The sequence below is a fragment of the Mangifera indica genome, chromosome 9, assembly GCF_011075055.1.
Source record: "Mangifera indica cultivar Alphonso chromosome 9, CATAS_Mindica_2.1, whole genome shotgun sequence".
In the NCBI taxonomy this organism is placed as follows: domain Eukaryota; kingdom Viridiplantae; phylum Streptophyta; class Magnoliopsida; order Sapindales; family Anacardiaceae; genus Mangifera; species Mangifera indica.
In genome coordinates, this window is record NC_058145.1 from 9296816 (window position 1) to 9319664 (window position 22849).

General features: G+C 32.2%; 2 protein-coding genes across 9 annotated transcripts; one reads left to right on the forward strand and one right to left on the reverse strand.

Moving 5' to 3' along the window:
* Positions 1–10390: 10390 nt before the first annotated feature.
* On the forward strand, positions 10391–15642 carry LOC123225509 (elongation factor P). Of its 8 annotated transcripts, none has more exons than XR_006504141.1 (12): positions 10391–10738; positions 10824–10854; positions 11515–11528; positions 11626–11676; positions 12230–12299; positions 12730–12796; positions 12887–12954; positions 13835–13971; positions 14151–14248; positions 14340–14379; positions 14922–14989; positions 15317–15642. XR_006504141.1 is itself a non-coding variant. In XM_044649485.1 (11 exons), the coding sequence occupies exons 1-11, from the start codon at positions 10541–10543 to the stop codon at positions 15324–15326; spliced, it is 741 nt and encodes a 246-aa protein (XP_044505420.1). In that variant the 5' UTR covers positions 10395–10540; the 3' UTR covers positions 15327–15642. The 8 variants fall into 8 exon arrangements, 3 of the variants coding, with proteins under 3 accessions (XP_044505421.1, XP_044505422.1, XP_044505420.1); XR_006504143.1 differs by having other exon boundaries at positions 10392–10738; positions 13835–13958; positions 14161–14248; XR_006504145.1 differs by having other exon boundaries at positions 10393–10738; positions 13835–13958.
* A 1243-nt stretch (positions 15643–16885) lies between these two features.
* On the reverse strand, positions 16886–19638 carry LOC123225511 (mitochondrial dicarboxylate/tricarboxylate transporter DTC-like). Its single transcript, XM_044649489.1, has 6 exons — positions 19332–19638; positions 18925–19008; positions 18511–18572; positions 18025–18386; positions 17373–17587; positions 16886–17252 (listed from the first exon to the last, which is right to left on the reverse strand). The coding sequence occupies exons 1-6, from the start codon at positions 19449–19451 to the stop codon at positions 17196–17198; spliced, it is 900 nt and encodes a 299-aa protein (XP_044505424.1). The 5' UTR covers positions 19452–19638; the 3' UTR covers positions 16886–17195.
* Positions 19639–22849: the final 3211 nt, after the last annotated feature.

The window sequence follows — 22849 nt, forward strand, 5'->3', positions numbered from 1 at the left end:
CTTTTGAAATTATTAGAAGAAAAATAAAATTAATAAAATATTCAATTAACTAAACTACAAAACTTGTTTCCACATGATTTGTCATATGAATATGCCACCTCACGCTACATAAGTACACCACATCACTTTACCATGTCATGTTAAACATGTTGTCATGTCATCTACCCGTCCTTGCTCTTGTTTTTGGCTTGTTTCTTCCATGTTTTCATTCTTCTTTTTCATCCAACCTCTCTCTTACCTTGGATCTTCTTTCAACTTCTTTTCCTCCCATATTTTAGCCTTGTTTTTCCTTCATGATTGGAATGCCTTGGTCCTTTGTCATTCTCCTTTACTAAAAAAATGAGACTTTCCTTTGAGTCTTTATCATGTAATGTACCATTTAAACATAAAAAAGGATTAGACCAAGGTTTGAATTTTGCCTTAAATTGAGGATGAAAATTTTGATTTCAAAGATATATCCAATCCAAAATATCCTTTTTGAGTTGATTGATAGTCTACTCGTAGTCATCTTTAATTTCAACCTATTCTTAAAGAGAATGAAAGTTTTCTTGAATTGAAGGTATTTCGCTCATTTATTTAGATTCTTCATTATCCATAAGTTGTTCTTCCTTCTTCACCTCAAATTCTTCAATTTCTTCAAGAAATTAAAGTTGTTATGCAAAATTCAGAGTGATTTCTAGAGATTCATCCTCCTTTAATAGTACAATCTTTTCTCCCTTTTCTTTTGCTACCACATATTCTTCTTCCTCTTTCATTGCTTCTTTAGGATTATGGATTTCTTCTCCAAATGTGGGTTTGACCTTGAAGAAACCTCTTCTCTCTTTGGTTGCATATGTCTAAGAAGAATTGGAAACGTCCTTTGTTGATTGGGAGTTCTTCATGTAGGTTATGATGTGAATAGGTTGACTTACATGTCATCAAATTGTGTTGTTAGTTTCTCCACAACTTTAACTAATGTTGTGATTTGTTGCTCCAAACTAGTATGCTAATCTTGACTTTCTTCATGCCCAGTTATCTTAAGACAAGATGATTAAAGGTTGATATCGTTCAACTAACGAAAGGGATAAACAAGAATAATGTTTCAAAAACCAATGTTTCATAAAGAAAACTCAACTAAGAACTTTTATTAATAACTTGATAAATTGATTGACTCCTCAAATGATAAGACTCGTGCCTTTATATCGACTTATTTTTTATTAACTAGACTAGGAAAACTTAAACACATAAGAAAAACTAGTTTAACTAGAATAGGAATCCTAATTAATGTCAAATTATAAGAAACTAAGACTTTAGAAAATAAATTGAACTTTCTTAAACAATAAAAAATAAATTGAACTTTCTTAAAACAATAAAATCTTATAATCTCTTTATTTTAATAACTTCCTAAACTCAAAATAGGACTCTTGAAATTATTAAAAAAATAATATTTAAAAAATATTCAATTAACTGGACTATGAAACTTGTCATCATATTATTTGCCATTTTAATATGTCACCTCACGCCACATAAACACACCATATCATTTTGCTATGTCACACCAAATATGTTGCCAAGTCATACACCCATCTTCCCTCTTGCCTTTAGCTCGTTTCTTCCACATCTTCATTTGCCTTTACCATCTAACCTTCCTCTCACCTTAGATCTTCTTTTAATTTTGTTTCCTTCCATATTTTAGTCTTGTGTTTTCCTTTACGGTTGGAATGTCTTGGTCCTCTATCATGGAAAAAGGAAAGGTTAAGATTGAAAAGTTTGATGCAAAAATTTCGAATTCTATAAGATGCAAATGAAGATTATTTGTACCAAAAGAAATTGCATGAACCATGTTTGGGAAGAAGACAAAAACCATGAAATAAGAGGATTGAGATCTCTTAGATCATCAAACACTTAATGTGATTAGATTAACTTTGGCATGAAACATTCCATTCAATATTGTTTATAAAAAAACCACAATAGGTTGATGAAGAAGTTGTCAAGCACGATGAAAAGTCATCCGTTTTGAACAAGTTATATTTGATGCGTAGGTTGTTCAATCTAAAGATGGGTGAAGGTGCATCAATTACATATCACATCAATGAATTTAATATGATTATTAGTCAATTGAGTTCGGTGGAGATTACCTTGAACGATGAAATCAAGGCATTGATTTTGTTATCATGCTGGCCAAAGAGTTGGTCTGTAACAATAATTGTAGTGAGTATCTCATCGGGTAATTCAAAATTAAAATTGAATGATATCCAAGACTTGATTCTTAGGTGGGAACACTGTACATGACTATAAAAAAGAAAGATACAATGGTCGTTGTTGTCTGTGGTGTTGATTCGATCTTGGGGCACCAAAGACTTGAGCATATGAGAGAAAAGGCATGAAGTTGTTAGCTTTAAAGGGGAAGTTACCAAATTTGACAAATAAGTTGTTTTAACTTATACAACTCTTACTCAATAGGGTACGTCCATCCTTATTGGATAGACTCAATAATTTTGACTTTAAAAACTAAATGACTAGGCAAATGAACCATCACATAAAAAAATAAAAGGGAAAATTCATTTCTAATTTACTAAACATTATAGAAATTCGAGATTTAATATGTTCTAACTCATTCGTCCACAAAGTGTTAATACTCGAAATTTTGAAAAACAAAGAGAACTCAAAATAAAGTTCACATATTAATTTAGGAAGAATATACTATAATGCAAGATAAAGTAAGTGTTGTAAGAGAACATGACAATTATAACTCTTCAAACCTAAAATTTTATGTTCTTTCACACTAACACAAGGTGAAATGTTAGATGTTTGAAACTTTTATTTTCTTTAAAAAAAAATGCATGCTTTTCTTTTGGAGATAATGTGTAGGATGCAGCTGACAACATAAACTTATCTCCTTTTTTTTAGGGAAAATGACTATTTTCCACCCAAATTTTAGGTCATTCTCAAACCTACACCCACGAGAGATGAAAAACCCCTTCTCCCACCCATAGCCAAACTTTTATTAATTTTTTCTGTTAAATAAAAGAATAAAATAGTTATTTTACTGTTTATATTAAAAAGTTATAAAGTTTATTACTCTTCGCTCCCCAGGTTTTAGAAACTAATATTTCACCTTTACCTAAAGTTTTAAACGTTAAAAAATAACATTTTCACCCTCAAATCTAGGGTTTTCATATTTTTTTAAACTCAGTCACCCCCCATAACTTTAAAAAATAGCAGTTTCACCCCCATTTTTCAACTTTATCTTCCAACGTCATCTTCGACCTCCTCTTTCTTCTAATGCAATGGTGGTGGTGCGATGAAGAGATCTTCATCTCCTTGTCGCACGGTGTGACAAAGAGAAGGAGATCTCTTTGTCACACCACCCAGATGATGAAGGATAACGCTTCGTCGTCCTTCATCACTCATCTCGTTGTCCAAAAGCCACGACAAAGGACGATGAAGAGTTATCCTTTGTCTGTTCTTCCAGATCTAGATGACATTTTACGTCCAAATCTGGGCAATGAAGGGTCATCCTTCATCGTCCTTTGTAGTTGGAGATGAAAGATCGGTGGAATGCGTCGGTTGTCGATGGTGGCCGAAGAAGGAAGCAAACCTTAGGGGTGAAATCTAAACTTTTTAAACTTTAAGAATGAATTGAGGTGTTAGTGTTTAAAACCTGGAGGGGGGAATGATAAAATTTTAAAGTTTTAAAGTTTATAAATAAAATGACGATTTTACTCCTGTCTCTGACTGAAATTTTGGATGACAGTTTGGCTATTGATGGGAGAAGGGGTTTTTCATCTCCTGTAGATGTAGGTTTGAGAATGGTCTAAAAATTTGGGTGGGAAATAATCCTTTTCCCTTTTTTTTTATTATGTGCAACTCTGGTTTGATATTCATCAATTCCAAATCAAGATAAGTTTAACATTATATTTGGTCTTACCTTTAATATTCATAACTATTCCAAACACATTATCACACATGTTTTTCTTAATATGCATGACATTCAAATTATGCTACAATAAAATAATACTCCATTACGAAGGTTAAAAAAAAAAAAAAGACTACTCCATTATGGAAGTTTGAAAAAAAAAAAAGCTACCCTATTATGGAAGCTTTAAAAAAATGTTTTTTGTATTTAATTGTCCCCTTTGTTATCATGTGAAACTTTTTTCTTTTTACTAGCATCTTTAGGTAAAATTACTCCTTTAACATCTTTCACTTGATTTAGAATATTCTTTCTAATAAAAGGTTTTAGTAGTAATCCATACTCTTTTGTGCCATCAAATAATTTTTTGTCACTATGTTATTTGTCATTCATTGAAAGATAGCGACAATAGCACATGGACCATTGCTTTCTACTATTGTCTAACCTCATAGAATATGTATCTTTATTACAACAATGACAAAACAATTTACCTTTAGTGCTCTAACCTAAGAAGTTTCCATGTGTAGGAAAATCATTAATGGTCCACAATAAAGTTGTATGCATCTTGAAATTTTGGTGAATTAAGACATCAAATGTTTCAACTTCTATTTCCCATAACTCTTGCAATTCTTCTATTAAAGTTTAGAGATAGACATCAATAGCATCTCTTGCAACCTCAAGACCTTGAATGATCATTGATAAAATGAAATTAGAGTCTTTCATACACATCCAATGAGGCAAATTGTACGGAATAATGAATTCTAAACAAATACTATATAAAGTCTTGGAATGTCCAAATGGTTGGAACTCGTTGTTTGCAAGCCAAGCCTCACATTATGAGGCTCTAAAGTGAAAACCCTAACGCATTTCATCAAAAGATTTCCACTGTAAAGAATCAATTGGGTGTCTTATTACTCCTTCATCTACTATTTTTTCATGGTACCATTTTATAAGACGATATCTTACTAGATATGAGACCTTTGAAGCTTAAAATTCAAAGGAAAGTACCACAATATTTTTATTAGTTTTCTTTTGTCATCCCTTCCAACTTTGGTTTCTTCACTACAATTATCATTTTTTCATCATGAAAGACTACATATATTACAAAAGTCAGATTCCTCATCTTTCTTCTAATATAACATATAATTATTGATATATGCATCTGTCTTTTTATAAGGTAGGCCGAGATCTTGAATAATCTTTTTTGTCTCATAATATTAATTTGAATCATTAATTCAAATTGAATCAAGTTACAAATTTAAATAATTGGTTTGAGTTAAATTCAAATAAAATTATTTTTTATTTGAGTTAAACTCGAATCACTTTTAATTTTAATTTGATAAATTTAAATCAAACTTAAACCGAACTATTTTTTATTCTGGTTGAATTCAAATAAGAAAGTGGTGGAACTTGACTTGATTCATATCCATCCTTACGTGTGAATGCTACGGTTGATCCTGGTAATTTTTTTTTTTTTAGGGATGAGAAACGTATTCCACCATGATAATTATTCAAATGTTCCATGATTTTTGGAAACTTGAATCAGGTGGACTCAAATGCATTATTAATAGGCATATATAATTTTTGTGTAATTACTTGTATCAATGTTAATTAGTTTGATACTCACTTTACATGAAAAAAAATAGATTAAGGTCCATGGATTTATTTGTCCTGCTAAGTAATTCTCAGCTTTCTAATGTTTTGTGGCATGAGTTTTCGTGGATAGTCTAATAAGTTTTATCTATTAATAAATAGCAGTGTTCTGTTTTCTCTCAATTCCTTGAAATTATTCAGTTGTATATTAATTTTACTTAAAACCCATTACAATAATATTCTCTCTCAGAGCTTTCACTTTGATGTTTGATCTTTTTACTTCCTAATGAAGCTTGGACTCACTTCCCGCAAGAATAATATTCTCCTTCCGCCTTAAAAGTTAAGTATTAAAACTTGTAAGGAGAAAATTTGAATTTGAGTTTTTATCATATTTATAAAATTTTAATTTATTTAGTATAGTAATTATAAGTTTAATCACTATATCTCAAGTTTATTTATTCAATCAATATAAAAAAGATTTACGATTAACAAAAAAAAGAATTATTTGTCTCTTTGATGTTTAATATTTTGATGGACTTTTTAATCATAATCGTTCTTTTAAGATTGAACCACTAAGAATATTAAATATTTAATAATAATAAAATATAGATTATTAAAATAATATATTATTATTTTGATCTGAACTTTTTTATTTTGGCTGAGCCTTGGGGACCAACTATTTAGCTTATTATTCTACCGCATACTCCAACCACCACAAACTACAAATCAAAAAAGATGATTCGCCAAATCACATCATATGCTTTGCACATGGACTCCCATCTCACAAAATGCTAGAGCATCAGCAAAGGAAGAGTTTGTTTAAGTAACCTTTGTCTAGACTCAGTGGACTTGTATGGGACCCAGAGTCCATTGTCATTCATGTTACTTTGGTTCCCCATGTCCCAGTTTTAAAAAATTTCAAGTCTGCTTTTCTCCGTTTTCCAATTACTCTACTCTTCGTCTTTATTACAAAGCTTTGTTGGAAAATGAGGCCCAGTTGGTGACCACCATCATTAACCTTGGGCCAAAGGATTTTTTTCTACCCAAGTTTTGATGAGAAAGTAATGAAAGAAAAACTCAAATATTTATTTAAGTTTTAAGTTATTGTCATATATTTAAGAACTTTTTATTAAGGTTAAGGAGTAAAATCGTTACTTTACTAATAATATTAAAATAATTATCCCATGATTAAGTTTTAAAAAATTCATTTTTTCCCCAAAGATATCAAACTTGAAATTCGGTCACTTCCTCCAATGAATAGCAACTCTCTCTTGAAAAAGGCGAATGACAAAGGAAGGTGTTGTTATTGTCCAACGAAGGACAATGAGCATCGTCCAACGATGGACAACGCTTTGTTAATGCATTGTCTTTCAAAGGATGATATATCGTCATCTAGATTTGGACAACAATGGTGGCCAGTGAGATTGTCGGCGAAGGACGATGAGTTGGATGTCTAACGAAGTTCTCAACAGTGAGAAGTGAAAAAAGAAACCTACAAATTTGGGAGGAAGTCACTTTTTGAAATTGAAGCTTGAGATGAAATATTAATTTTCAAAACTGGAGATAAAATAAAATAAAATAATATATTTTTAATATTATTATTAAATAACGGTTTTACCTCTATATTTAACAACAATTTAAACAAAAGTTTAGGGATAAACGGGTGTTTAAATTTTTCATCTGTCACAGATATGCTTTTTAGATTGTGCTAAAACTTTGGTTGGAAATAGTCCTTTGGCCTTAATCTTGAAACTAAAGTTCTAACCTGATCTAAACTGCCAGCTTTGTTAACTAATTAAGAAAAGTTGTTTAGAAAATGAGTACCTGATATATTGTTTGATTCAAGCTCAGGTGGAACCCAGCCTTGAAGAATTATGTGGCAGTTATCTGAGTCAGGACTGGCTCTACCTCAGCTACTCTCAGAATATGATTCACGTTTTAGGCATAGAAGGTGAGATTCTGTTGATTCACGTTTTAGGCCAATCTTACATGGCATGATCCTGGAACTGAAGACCGTGCAGGCCTTCAGCATCATTTTCAACAAAAGGCGAACATCGCAAGTAGAAATTCGGTGAAAGCGTAAAGTTCTCCAACCTTACTAAGCTTTCTAAATTATCCACCTGATAGAAAACAACCCATGGCCAATTCTGAAAGGGATAATTGTAAGAGTAATATTATACATACTTACTTTACATATATAAATGAGTATATACTTATATATTATTGATCAACTAAGATAATTTTTTGAAAAAAGTGATTAGCTAGAGAGTTGATCGCTCAGTCAGAGAAATTTTTAAAAAGTAATTGATAGGTCTGGTGCTTGACCGATTGACTAGCAGAGAAAATTTCTTGAAAAAATTGGTTGGTTGAGTCGACAACCCAACCACTGCACAAATGATCAGAAAAACTAATATTTTCATAAACAAATCAATCAAATGATGCATCACAAACAATTTTTTAACTCACATTAATCATTTTTACCTATAAAAATACTATTTCAATGAAATAAAATCAAATCTAAAAAAACTTAAATCAATCAAAATTTGTATAATTCGAAACTAAGAAAAAATTATAAATATTTGATCTTATATTCACTTCATGTGCCATTTTTTAAGTGTTTACATATAAACTGTAATGAAAACCGACGAAGATAGTCAAAATCGGTTAGAACTACTCGTTCTTGACTTATTGACAAACTATCGAGGTGTTCTATCAACAAGGTGTTGGTCCCCTATTTTGTACACGAACTACCATGCTTGGCGTGTTCACAATGGGCTTGGTGGATTTACTGCTAGGCCAAACGACTATTTCCCACCCAAGGTTTAGCGTTTTCTCAAATGTTCCCCCTTTAACTATGGAAACACCAAACACCCACCTATGACCGGTTAGATTTAACAAAACCTTAACGGTGGTAAGGGTAAAATTGTCATTTTCGCTATAATATTAAAAATAAACTAAAATAGAATATAATTTTACCCCCTAAACTTTAAAAACTAAAATTTTCCCCCAGCCTAAGTTTTAAAAAATCGCAGTTTCATCCTAGAGTTTGGTTTTGAAATCTCCGACGACCTCTCCGGCTCCGTTGCCGACGGCCTCTCCCTCCCGAAGTAACCTCTCCTTCTGACTATCTCTTTCCTCCCATTTGGAGGTCCGATCAACGCCGGAGACGCCGTGGGAGACGAAGAACTTCGTCGGGGAAGACGAAGTTCTTCATCTTCCCAGACGAAGACGACGGCTTCATCTTCGTCTGGGAAGACGAAGAACTTCGTCTTCCCCGACGAAGTTCTTTGTCTCCCACGGCGTCTCTGGGCACCGATCGGACCTCCAAATGGGAGGAAAAAGATCGTTGGAAGGAGAGGTTGCTTCGGGAGGGAGAGGCCGTCGGCAACGGAGCCGGAGAGGTCGCCGAAGATTTCAAAACCAAACCCTAGGGTGAAACTGTAATTTTTTAAAACTTAGGCTGAGGAAAAATGTTAGTTTTTAAAGTTTAGGGGGGTAAAAAGAGATAAAATTTTTAGACGTTAGGGTTCTGTTAAATCTAACTGGCCATGAGTGGGTATTTGGTGTTTTTATAGTTAAAGGGGGGACATTTGAGAAAACGCTAAACCTTGGGTGGGAAATAGTCGTTTGGCCTTACTGCTATTGGCAATCAGCTGAGGATTTTAAGAGCTTGGCCAAGAGTCTTTGAATGCTTGGCTAGGTTCAGTTACCTAAGGGCAATTCTCTCAGGGGATTTTTGAATATTTTGTATTTGTGGTTATAAATATATGAGGAATAAAATTGTGAGTAGATACATATAGATAATACAAAATATGGTTAAAATAATTAATATTATGATTATTAATATATTTTATGTTTTTATAATATTATATTTATTAATTATTAATATTTTTTTAGACTTGTCATGAAACATTAATAATAAATATCATAAGAACCCAAAATTATTATCCAAAATATATTAAAAATTTTAAAAAATATAAATTAATATCATTGGAAACTCAAAAAACATTTATGGGCGTTTGATTAGAGAGAATTAAAGATTAATTTGATAATATATTTTATTATTTATATTATTTTGTTTAGTTTATAAATAATAAAATATTTCAATAATTTTTTATTATCAATTGTAATTTGACAGGTAATATAAGAGGTAATAAAAAATTATCATGATAATCTTGATTTTATTATAACTGTGTCCTTATGTATTAATTTTTTTAGAGTAAAAATAATCTCATTTTTAATTAATATAACAAATAAAATAAAAAATATTTTAGAATAATTATATCTAAAAATATTTAAGTAAAATAATATATTAATATTTTTTTATTATTTTTAACCAAATGTAATAATTATTTATATTTATCCAGTTTCATTAAATTTTATCAAACATAATAATAATTTATATTCAGTAATCCTCAAATTTATCTTTAAGATAATCATTTAATTTTAATAATAAAACATTTTTCAAATGAAGGCTCCCTTACCATTAATTAATATCATAGTAATCTAAGAGATATTATAAAAAAAAAAACTTTAAAAAATTATATAAAAATATATAAATTAATGGGCTCCTGAAGGTCTGGGTTGTGCCATAGACCTTATCATGCTAATGGATCAACCTGACTGATTAAGCCCATCAAATGACAAACCTATGCACAGTCTGACTTTAAGGCATGCTGAGCCACGCTGGAGTCAGCCAAACCGGCATGATCCACTCTTTTGTTTAGTCTGAGGGGCTTTTGTATGAGTGTACGTGTGTTCCAGTGCTTCAAGGCCACAGTAAATGTTCGTGTTCTCTCACTGGTGGCCGTCGATGAATTATTTTCCCTTTTGACTTCTCTACTGTTAGAAGTGAAAAACAAATGAATTGATTTAAAAATGTTACGTTTCGGGCCTCGGGCTCCAACACGAATCCGAATCCGCGGGTCAAATTGGTATCAACTTATAAATCACCGCTTCCACCCTTCGCCAACCTCTGCGCGCTCTCTCTCTCTCTCTCCACCACCTAAGCCGTAATTCGTCCGTGCATAAGCCAAAACGAAAAACTAAAATATGCGAGCCCTCGAAGCGACAAGGAGATTCTCTCGCGCTCTCTTCACTTCCACTTCTGCTTATTCGCGCTCCTCACCTTGCTTGTTACCGTCACCCGACTGTCACCGTAACATCGCCGACGCCAATGGCGACAAGTGTCTGCTACGCTTCCCTTGGTCCGTCAGTCAACAGCGTGGGGTCAAAGTCAACGCTTCTCAGGTAAGTGATAATCAAGTTTGTTTATTTTGGGTAATTTATTGAAAATTAATTGTGAAATTAAAGTTTGAATATTTATGTGGTGCAGGTGAGGCCTGGGAATGTCATTGAAAAAACAGGTAATTTTTGCGTTTCAGTGAGAGGTTTTATTAGAGTTCTATTTTTTAAGAAAAAATGTATATATATATATATATACACATATATATATATATGTATGTATGTATATATATGTATGTATGTATATATGTATGTATATTGAAGAAGAAAATCAGCTAGCAATGTTAGGGAAATGGATTTTATAATTTTTGTTTTGGAAATTGGTTTTAATAGCTTTCCAGTGAAAGTGCTTTCTACAAGTATTTAGAATCTCTTTCTAGAAGGGCACCTGTGACTGTAATAGCTCTTCAAGTTCCTTTTTTATCACCAGATATGCTTCAGTCGGTAGTTATTGATACACAAGTTTTTATACCAGTGTCTTGAGCTCTCTCAAAAGAACCATTAGCGCATTTCTTGGTCGAGAAAACGTTTGCTAAACAATCACTTATCAACTTCTTCTCCAACATTACTGTCTGGGTGGCTTTTTTGGTTAAAACAAATTTCTTATCTGTTTCAATTTTATTACTGCAAAATTTGAATAACTTTTGAGTGTGCAAGACTGCTCCAAAATCCACTATAAGGGAACTGGTAGAATGGGTTTCAATTTTTTTCTTGGTCATATATATTATGCACTAACAAAGTTTTCTTGTATTTGTAATTGTGATGGATGATACTCGCTTCAGGGAAGTTTTACCAGGTATTTGTTTTTTGTGGTATAATCTTATCTTTTTCTTCAGTCAGTTTTGTGACAGGTAATGATGTAATGGAATTGTTTCTTTGAGAATTCGATTTAGGTCATAGAAGCAGAACATAAAATGCGAGGAAGAGGAGGAGCCATGATGCAGGTTATTTTCTGAACGCATTTTTATCCGAACATGTGGGATATTCATTAGAAACTTAACTGTTGACTAATAATATCAACAGCCATTGTATGGAATTAGTGGTACTAACATTATTAGGATTGCTTTTTTGTAATGTAGCACATGATTTTTAGCATTGAATGTTAGATTTATAACAAAATATGGCTTTTAATTGTTACATGACTTAGAAATTAGCTACTAAAATGAGATTCTCAGGAAGTTAAAACTGCCCTTGCGGATCAAAGCTGACTGCCAGTACCGCTGGACATTAGATATAGGGTTATGATGCACAAAATTGTAAAAGTATACTTTAAAATATTTGATTGTCTTTCTTATGTAATATAATTATCATGTTCATAGTTCTAATTTGGTGGATAGTATATTTTTCTTTTATCATTCTTCTCTGTGGTTGCCTTTATCCTGATTTTATGATGGACTTCTGTGCTTAGTTAGTGTGATGATTTATTTTGCAACTTCCTTCTGTTTATCTTATAATGTTTATTTGGAAACTTAACATCCTACATTCTCTCTACCATAGATGGAGCTTCGTGATGTAGATACTGGAAACAAAGTAAGCTTACGGTTTGGTACAGAAGAGGCTGTTGAAAGTACGCATCTTAATTTTTTTTGTCTTTGCTTAGTTTGATTAGTGAAGTCTATATTGATTTTTCCTCTTATGGTTGTTTATTTGGTTATGGTTATTGGCCCCTAAGGCGGCAGGGCAATCTACTTCTGTCAAAAAGGATTTAGCTTTTCATCGTAACTTATTAAATTCTAGTTTCAATTTTTCCTGATGGCTTTTTAGTGGTTTTATATTTGAACACAGTTTTGATCCCTGTAGCTAGGTCGGTCCTTTTGAATCTGTGACTTGCCTGGCTATTCTTGGCTAGATTGCTAAAAATTTATTCAGTGGCGGAATGGCATTCTTACTAGATGTAATCAACAATTTCAATTATTTATGCTAATTATAAACTATTTAAATTGCTGAAGAAGTTTTTAATTTTTATTGATAGATTAATACCATATTATTTGCCACAGGGGTATTTGTTCAGGCAAAGCCTTTCACATGTTTATATACTGAAAGTAATACTGCATTCCTAATTGAGTGAGTTTCATTTTACCTGATCATTTTCACATCACTTAGTTAATATGTCTTTTTGTTAATGTGTTTTTTGTACTTGTTAATGTTTGTCAGTTCTGATACATTTGAGCAACTGGAAGTACCTTTGGAGTTGTTTGGAAAGGCTTCAGCATACCTAAAAGGTTGGCATGAATAGGATTCAGCATAATGTGGTCATGTTCTCTTTTATGTTATCTCTGCTGTGACCTGAAGTGAAAAATTCCTGTAAGCAATTGATGTTTATAAAAGTAAGTTTAAGAGAAAAAAAATCTCCAAGTAATGATTTATCAGTCAACTTTTCTTGCTGATGCCACTATTGCCTCCAATTCCCCCACCATAGATCAGCAACTGACTGCATCATCATTGCCACACACAATACTTCTCCCACCTTCAACACTCTCAACTGATGATATTCTGTCTGTTGCTTCCCAACTACCCTAACTGGAAATTTTCCCACACGCCCTGGTACCACTGCATGATCAAAGCATCCTCAACCTGCAGTGCCTTGTCTAACAGTGATGCTGGGTTTGAATTATTGATTAGAACAACGTTCCTTTTTCATTTATGTGGAAATGACATGAAATTTTCGCAGCCACTCTGAAAATGTTCTGAGCTTTTCTTTTTCTTTTTTCCTCCTGAATTAAATTCACATGTGTTTGGAGCTTTTCCATTTAACTCCTTGTTAAATCACCCTGGAAGCTTAAGTTCTCTAATACATTCACAATTAATTAAAGACAATTAATTGTTGTTGAAACTTTTTGATAAGAAACTAAGAAATTTGTATTAAGGGAGATTTGTCAAATTGAACTAGCAGTCTACTGAGAAATGACTAGCCTGTATGACCAGAAAGATTGATGCAAGATGGTATTGGGAATGTCCATTCCAAAAACAATCAAAAGCCTACTATACCCACCCGATTATTCAATTTAAAACTAATTACTCATCTTGATGTGTGCCCTCCTTGTTGTAATGCTATTATAAGAGTTCTCATTCTACGTATTTAATTATAATTTTTTCATGTAGAGGGAATGAAAGTTTCATTAGAGTTATTTGATGGAAGACCTTTGTCTGCATCATTGCCAAAACGTGTTACATGCGCCATTAAAGAAATTCATGCTTCTACAAAGGGGCCTGCAGTCACACCTCGGTATGTTCTAATGGTAATTCTTGATATGTATCTTGATTTGCTCAAGGATTTGGGTTAGTATGCTGTTTATATATACTGGAAATAATACAATGACCATAGTTATATGTCTATGGCTTGCTCTTAGATATGGGTCATCAAGAATTTATTATGCTGGCTGTGTGATGAATTCATGACTAATACTAGGTCTTTTAGATGCTATTAGGTCCATGTATGCAGCCAGTAAGACCCTAATATGAGCCTTCACAAATACAGGCTTGTTTCCTAACTTAAAACATACCACAAGGCTCCAGGTTTGAAAACCTAGGACCCATTCTTATCATTCCAGTGTTTTCACTAGCAACCTTATGATTTTTGTTCCCTAAAATTTTTGTTCCATTGCAGGTATCAAAGGGCTGTGCTGGATAATGGTGTTACCGTTCTCGTAAGCGAAATATTAATTTCTGCTTAGATTATATCAGTCTAAGATGCCATTCTGAATGTGCATTTGATTGTGTTTATACACGGATGCCCAATCATTGCCAATTTTATACACTTGATAGTCTTGGGTACAAAATATCAGCCAAGCTCCCTTTCCCATCCTTTCCCATCCTATGTTTGTTATGTACTTTCCTAGTATGCTAAAGTTCAAATTGACCAATGATAATGAGGCCTTAGTGAAAAATAGTTGCATGGACTGGAGAGCTATCTAGTTTTGTAATTAATATTCATACAGCATGACTATAGTAAAAATGGCAATTTAATAATAGGATTGACAATAAATGGAAGTCTGTGGAGAAGTATGAATGCTGTTTCAACTTCTAGATTCTTATTTTTCGAGTTTCCATGTACATAGTGGTTGATTGATCTTTAGCTATTAACTTTGTAGGATATTCTGGCTTTGACGCCTTCAAAGTGTGAAGTTGATATCAATTTCATGACATTTCAGCAGTTTCACTATTTTCCTTATCTTATAATTTTCCCCAGGTACCATCCTACCTTGAAATTGGTGAAGAAATTTTTATAAATCCCGAGGACGACTCTTACATTGGCAGGTAAAGCTTGTTTGTTATTATTTTATTCCAACTTGGGCCACCTTGATGGCTCTGCTATTTTATCTTAATACAACAACCTTTTTGTTAGTACAGCTGTATTTTTGTTTTTGTTGACAACTTTGTGGAGGCAATCTCTCGTTATCTGGAATCAGACTTTCTTCTTTCTGTAACAGCATCACTTGATTTTCTCCATTTGCGAATTGCCTCGTGATTTCTAAGTATTCTAAAAGCAACTGCATTGAAAAACTTGCCTTTTTAAGTTATGACATTCTACTACTGCTCTTCTGCCAATATTTGTTACATAATGATTGTATGTTCTCTTATCAGGGCAAAATAGAACTTGTAAGTGGCTGTGTTATGAAAGAGATGTCGCAAAAGCCGTCTGCATGAAATACTTATGAATTATTGCTAATGGCTTGAATCAATAAGCCAAATCAATAAGCTTAATTATTGTAAGATATGCCAAGGTTACTTAAAAGATAAGAATCTTGAGGAAACGAGCACAATTTTTGCAGGAAAGGACATAGTTTTTCATTGTTTAGTGTTATCAATAAATGCTACTGCTTAGGCAGCATGAGCCAATCACTTGTCTTTGTGTTGTATGTTACAATTTAGATATGTCAAATTGTTGAAGGTGCTTCTACATTATGTTATATTTTCCATATTATCCCTTTGTTGAATGGTGTGATTGTGATCTAGATATTCATCAACAATTTTTTTTTTTTAATAAGTTAAACAAATTTTTCTAAACCTATTTTGAAACTCCCTGAATTTTGTGAAATCTATGATTGATCGTTTTGCATATCAAAATGGCCAAAGGACTTATTCTTATCCAAGGTAACCTCTTTTTGCAATTTTTTATCCCTTAAAAATTCTATTTATCTATCTGTGGATAGTTAACTTTATTAGTTTTAAGAGCAAAATTGTCACTTTATATATAATATTAAAAATAAACTTAAATTTTATTTTCTTTTGTCCACTAAACCTTAAAAACTAATCATTTTCTCTTATATATTAAGTTTTAAAAAATGGTATTTCCTTCTTAGGGTTTAACTTTCAAACTTTGGTGCTATTGTTAGCAACATCTTCCTCTCTACGTTTCCTCTCAATCTGACAATCTCTCTTCTCTCATCTGGATGTTTCGATCGATATTGAATGAAGCTTAGGATTTTTGTCTTCATCTTTCCAACTTCATTCGATGTCGATGGGGCATCCAGGTGAGAGAAGAGAAATCATTAGAGGGGGAGGAAACGTTGAAAGGGAAAGGTTGTTAGCAATGACATTAGAGGTGAAACCAGAGTTTGAAAGCCAAACCCTAAAAGGAGGAATGTCATTTTTTAAAACTTGATTTAGTTTTTAAGGTTTAAGAAGGGAAAAAGAAATAAAATTTTAAGAAGTTAGAATTTCATTAACTTTAACCGTCTATGGGTGGGTAAATAAGATTTTCAAAGTTAAGGAGTGAAAACTTAAGAAAGAATGATACTTTGGGTGGGAAATAACTCTTTAGCATATCAAAATCCCGTAAGGAAATAAATGAAAATTCATTGAGACAAAAAATAAAAACTATATGTACAAATAATGTATACATTTTTATACACAAACAATTATATCATAATATGGTTAGACGTTTTATCTTTGAAACAATTATTTGTTATAATATGATTAAATGTTTTATCTTTGATTCAAAATCATCCAATCATATGATAATATATTATTATTTATACACAAAATTATATATATAGTATCACTAAAGGAAATACCAAATATCAATAGATCCAGTGTTATACCTATTTCAATAACAAATCTGAAACATCAGAATTGAATGCAGCCTTCACAGAGTAAGAACTGAAGACAATAAAATGAACCAATCCAAGGCATAAAAATTGAACAATTTCATCTGAAAATCCATTGGTGCCTATTGCAAAACTCAGCAAAAATATGCCTGTTTATAGAGTACAAATCTTATTTTTCTCGCACTGTTTCAAAGAGTAACTCTCTCTAGTTGAAAAATATCCTATTTTTGTAACACAAAATTTCTGGTCAATAATGACAACTTTTTTAATTCCTACATCAATTGTGCTGTAAAAATTTTGAAACAAATGGTTTGGTTCTTACAGGCGTTCAAGTGCCAAAACCCGCCAAAGTTACAAACAAAATGTCTTTTTATTTAAGACTTCGGTCGAAAATGTCAGCCAGCATCACAAAACTATAACCCAACAGACTTCTCGAGCTTTTGGATCTGGTTGAGGAATATCCATGTCATCTACATAAACAGAACACAAGCTGTCAGAAAAATGCAAAACTTTTATATCTATGATAACTTAGTTTGCTGTACTAAAGACCAGCTACAAGGATTTTCTGAGAGTGACAGAGGAAGATTTACCATGACATGTGGGGCAATTCTAACACAATATACAGGGAAACCAGTGTAAAACTTGAATGGTCCTCCGGCCTTGAGAGTTTTCATAGCACAGTCCAAAGAGCCAGTGTAGGGATACTTTCCCTGAGCATCAGGTTGCATTTTCTGGATTTGGGTTTTGACATAATCAAAGGGCAAACTGCAAGCTGAGGCAAAAAACCCTGATACAGAACTTGCCGCTGAGAAGAAAAAGACAAGATTAGCTTAACTGACATTCCAGAACTAGAAAGGGGAAAAACAAAGTACCACATCAGATGAGTGGTTTATTTTCCAATTGAAGGAATGCTCACAAGTGTAAGATTATTGACAATAGAGATGCCGTACATGGTTCAAACCAATCTTTGAATACATATATATATATATATATATATATATATATATATATATATATATATATATATATATATATATATATATTAATAAATGTTTAGATAAGAACCTATAAACATCTTGCTAAACAATGAGAATAAGACTATTACAAATACATAAGGAGGTTGATGTAAGGTTATCGATGTACCTGTCCTTAACTAAACAAACTACAGAGCATTAGAAATCCACTGACCAAGAGATAAAACACTTTTGGCAAGTTAAAAATACTGCTAGCAAAGTATCTTACCTAAAACTGTAGATGCTTCACCCAAGCCACAAGAATCCCTGAAAAACTCAGCACTCTGCTCATAAGAGGCAAGCATGCCCATGTTCAATGCCATTGCTCTCACAACAGTTGGACCTGCACCTTTCCAGAGTGCCAAAACCCCCTCATCTGCAGTAATACGATAGAGGGCATGGAAAGCATTGGTATAATTTCTGCGTTGGGCAGCAGGCAGAGTGGCATCAGCCTGCATACGGATCAGTGCCAAATCTGAGGGACTACCAACAGTTGCACCAATAGCACCAGCAGTAAGCCCGCACAAGGCCTTCTGATACAAAGGTAGAGGCTTCCCATCATTGGCTTCAATTGCTTTGTTGGTCAAAATCCTATGGAAAAAAAAAAAAAAAAACAAAAATCCAATGATGATGTTCACCTACAAGGTAAAAGCTACAAAGTGCAGAGTGCGAATGCTGTAAGAGAAGAACTATGCAATTGGAAAGAAATGCTCACTTAAATGAACCGAGACGGGCAGTGGTATATGTAGCTTGCCTCAGCAGTCCAGCAGAGAGCCCCTGCCCAATATAATATAGTTTAGACAACAATTTCAAGAATAGGATCAAACTCCAAAATCAATCAACACTGCATAACCAAATTTCAGATAGCAAAAACACAGACACGATATTGATTCTTAAAATATTTTTCCAATGTGCAATGATCTTTGATGGAAGTTACATATTCATAAAATTCACAAGACTGGGCTTACTAAACCGATAAACTTTCATTATGCATTCAAAATTCATACTAAACCATATCAAGTAAAGCTTTATCTTTACCGAGGATCTTCTGATAATGAATCACAAACACAATGAATTCCCAATCCAAATGATAAAAACAGAAAACATAATAAGTTTCATAGAATCAAACCTTGTAAAAGGCAGCTACACCCTCATTTTTAAGCATGTTCTTAGTCACAATAGCTGCAGATCCCTGACCCAGTTGAATTCTCACCTGCAACAACATAAACAACAGAAACCCATCAAAACACAAATCCTTATTAGTCCACATCAAATAAATGAACCAAACACAAACACTCCAAAAACCACCCATCAAATCCCACAACTAAATCTCATAAAAACCAAAAACAACAAAAAGCCACCACCCAACAAGTCCAACTACAACTAAACCCACAAAAATACCATCAAATCCCAGATCTAAAAGCATACCAACTTTCAGTCAAAGACCAAAATTTTACCACACTAGACAAATAAAAAACTGAACTTTCAGACAAATATGAACATGTTTTTTTCCAAAACTATGGAAAAAATGCAAACCTTGATCATATCGACAGGCTGAATAACGCAGGTGGCAAGCATCCCAGAAGCGCCACCATTGACAAAGGGCTTAATGGTGGGCCAAACACCAGTAGCTTGAGGTTTCTTCTGCTCTGCCATCTTGGATTGGGTCCAAAATCTCAGAGCTTAGAGGAAGAGAGAGAAGGAGGCAAGGAGCTTCTCTGGAGGAAGGCGTGTTTGAGACAATGATAAGTCACAGGAGACGAAGGCGCATGAAGCAAAGCACAAAGCAAAAACAGAAAAAATAATAATAATAATAGTGAAAAATGGTATGGTTTGATTGGTTGGATTTTGTTTTCAAAAAGATTCAGATTTGTTTTTGGTAGTAGAATAAATTGTTTGGTTTTGATTGTGTCCGTCTTGCACTTTTCTAGTTCTAATATACATAAAAAAAATGGTAGAGTTTTAATAAATGGAATTTTAATTATTTTTAGTTTAATGGGTATCAATTTTATAAAAGGAATGGTTTTCAATAATAATAATGTTTAATTAAATAATCTTAAATTAAAATAAAATAACATTTTAAAATATTAGGCAATTGCTTATCATTGTTTAACTACTAGTTTTCTCTCTACCATCTTTATTTCACTTGAACTTTCAGCCAGTAACTTGCCAATTCTAATGCACAATGTTGTTTTGTTATATAATAAAAATGAATTCTTTAGGAAATATGAAAGCAAAGTGGCAAACCCCTCTTCTGCTTGTTAGAACAAAAATTATAGTTTAAGGGCAAAATGGTAATTAAACACGCAGAAAAGTTAAGATTTTTCATCAGTTGTAATGTTGAGACTTTATTGATTTAATATTCATGCCTAAAAAGAAAATCAATTTGAACGATAAATTCAATATGTTTGCAGGGTGTTCTGGCTTTGGGAATCTTCAATTGCTGCCATCAAAGGATTCGCTCAATTACAAGTCCACCCTTCGAACATTGTTGGAATTACAGTGGCATCATACTTTTCTTCAAATTATCTTATCTATAATATAATATAATCCCAATCAAAAATGGAAAAATAATCATAATTAAAATGAGGGTTAGCATATGATTATTAGGCAAATATTTATTTAGTTATTATTAATATAATTTATTTATAAAATGATAACATTTAGGGAACTTTTTCTTTTTTTTTTTTGGAAAATATCCATTAATGTATCAAAAGGGTAATAAAATATAATATTGAAATTCATCATAAATCAGTAGATATATTTCTTGAGAACTTACAAAAATCAATCAAGAACCTTTTATATCAAGATTTTTTTACTTATTTCTGAAGATAGTAATTTAAAATTAAAATATAAAATTATTAAATGGATGATAACAAACTTATCAAATATATAATTAAAAATAAAATATAAATTAATCGATTATGTCAATTTTTGTAAAAGCTCTTGACTCAACAAATTGCAAAAAAGTGATTTAGTCTTGCTTGTCCTTATCAAAACCTAAATACCAAAAACCAAGTTTATTCATGTAAAGAACAAGAGAATTATTTTTAAATTGGTGATGTGAAATGCCATGTAACTTTTGAGATAATGGCTGAAATTTTCTATTTTTTTCCCTTCCTTTTCAGTTTGTCAGAATCAGATACTCAGTATCCATTCTGTCCAATCACAATCTATAAAATTTGGCCCCATTGCATATTGCATGGAGCATATCAATTGGGCTTTTCTAAGCACAAAAGTATTTGGGTTCCTCTTTAACCCAAAAAAATTTGGGCTTCCAAAGATTTTTTTTAAGGGAGTCCTAATGTAAAGATTTTAAATTAAAAATTTCCTTACCCTATAGTCAAATTAGTAAAAACGTAAATAATTCTTATATTAAATATGCTAATTTTAATTTTTGAACTCAAAATATATTAAACATGTATTTTACATATTTATCGTATTAAACATATATTCAACAACTGTCTTATTCATTTTTCCTTTCTTTGAAATTTTAAAGAAATATAAAACTATGTCATTTTAATGTCTAACTCCAAAGTATGAAAATATCTCTTACTATAATATCAAAAAAAACTTTTTTATTCAAATCCCTAATCTCTCCATTCATTACATCAAGTTCATATTTATAACCAAAAAAAAAAAATCACATAATTTTTTACACTAGATCAGTGCATTTCTTTTTGTTGGACTCAACTCTTCATCTTCGTTATTCTCCAAAAAGATAAACTTTAATTGTCTTTTCTTTTGCTTGTTTATAACTTTATCATATTTATAGTTATTTCAATGTCTGACATATAAACTAATTTGAAGCACCAATATTTTATTAATTTTATTGCATATTCACATGGTGGTATAGTACCTGAATATGATATGTTATGTTATGATATCTTGATTTGCTCAAGGATTTGGGTTATTATGTTGTTTATATATACTGGAAATAATACAATGACCATAGTTATATGTCTATGGCGTGCTCTTAGATATGGGTCATCAAGAATATATTTGAAGAATGTGGCTTAAATGTGTTAGAGGGTAATCTTGCCATTATGGAGTCTTTTGTGGTCTGTAAGGTAATTTGAAGCAAAAGGGGTAATTTAGTCTTTTATGCTGAATATTAACCCTAAGTATATAAAGGGCTTTATTAGGGTTGAGCACTGTAATTTTCTTGAGTGTGTGTGGGTCAGCTTTCTTGTTCTTGCTTTGCTCTCTAAAATTTAGGGTTGTGTTCTTGTGATTTAGTTAAACTAGGGAGAAATCCTCTGGTTTTCTCCAGTTGTGTAAATGTCTTGAGTCTTGGTGAAGGCTTGGTGAGAGACTTTGGTTCACGGCGTGTAATAATCGTGTGAGGCGTAAATCAAAGGGTTTTTGTAAGCTGTATTTGCTTATGTTCAATAGTAGATTCGATTAAAGACTTGTCTCTGCCTTGGATGTAGAGTTTCAAATTGAAACTTGAACCAAGTATTTCTTGTGTTTTCTTGTTGATTTTTGATGTTGCCTTTATCCTTTGATTACTTGCTAATTCAGTTCATTAATCTAATAAATCTTGTATAAACATTCTTAACAAACCTAATCCAAAATTAACAAGCGGTATCAGAGTCGATTAGGGTTTTTTGTTTTGAATGTTTTGATTGATCGATTTCTGGTGCTATTGTTCAAATTTTTGCCTATATATATTCTCTGTTACTACTAATCTTGCTTCTTGCTAAAAGATTAAAAAGAAAATTGTCAGCAAAGAATTATGGGTCAAACCAGAATCGATATCGAGAAGTTTGATGGCAAGGGCGATTTCAACATGTGGAAAAAGAAGATGTATGCAGTACTAGTCCATCAGAAATGTGCAAAAGCATTAGGAAAACCATTTGATTTCCCTATAGGTATGACTGATGCTAAGATAGCTGAGATAATGGAAACAACTTATAGTTTATTAATTTTGCATTTGTCTGATAATGTGTTACGGAAAATTGATGATGTTGATACTGCTGCAAAAGTATGGTTAAAGTTAGAATCCCTATATATGACTAAATTACTGATAAATAAAATATATTTGAAAGAAC

Bases quoted from the DNA above. Each gene is read 5' to 3' on its own strand.
- LOC123225509 (XM_044649485.1), top strand. From the start codon at position 10,541: ATGCGAGCCCTCGAAGCGACAAGGAGATTCTCTCGCGCTCTCTTCACT. The intron at 11,677-12,229 runs GTTATTTTCTGA...TCTCTACCATAG, and splicing joins GAGGAGGAGCCATGATGCAG to ATGGAGCTTCGTGATGTAGA. The intron at 12,300-12,729 runs GTACGCATCTTA...TATTTGCCACAG, and splicing joins TACAGAAGAGGCTGTTGAAA to GGGTATTTGTTCAGGCAAAG.
- LOC123225511 (XM_044649489.1), bottom strand. From the start codon at position 19,451: ATGGCAGAGCAGAAGAAACCTCAAGCTACTGGTGTTTGGCCCACCATT. The intron at 18,387-18,510 runs GTGAGCATTTCT...TTTTTTCCATAG, and splicing joins GCCCGTCTCGGTTCATTTAA to GATTTTGACCAACAAAGCAA. The intron at 17,253-17,372 runs GTAAATCTTCCT...CTGTTTATGTAG, and splicing joins GAATTGCCCCACATGTCATG to ATGACATGGATATTCCTCAA.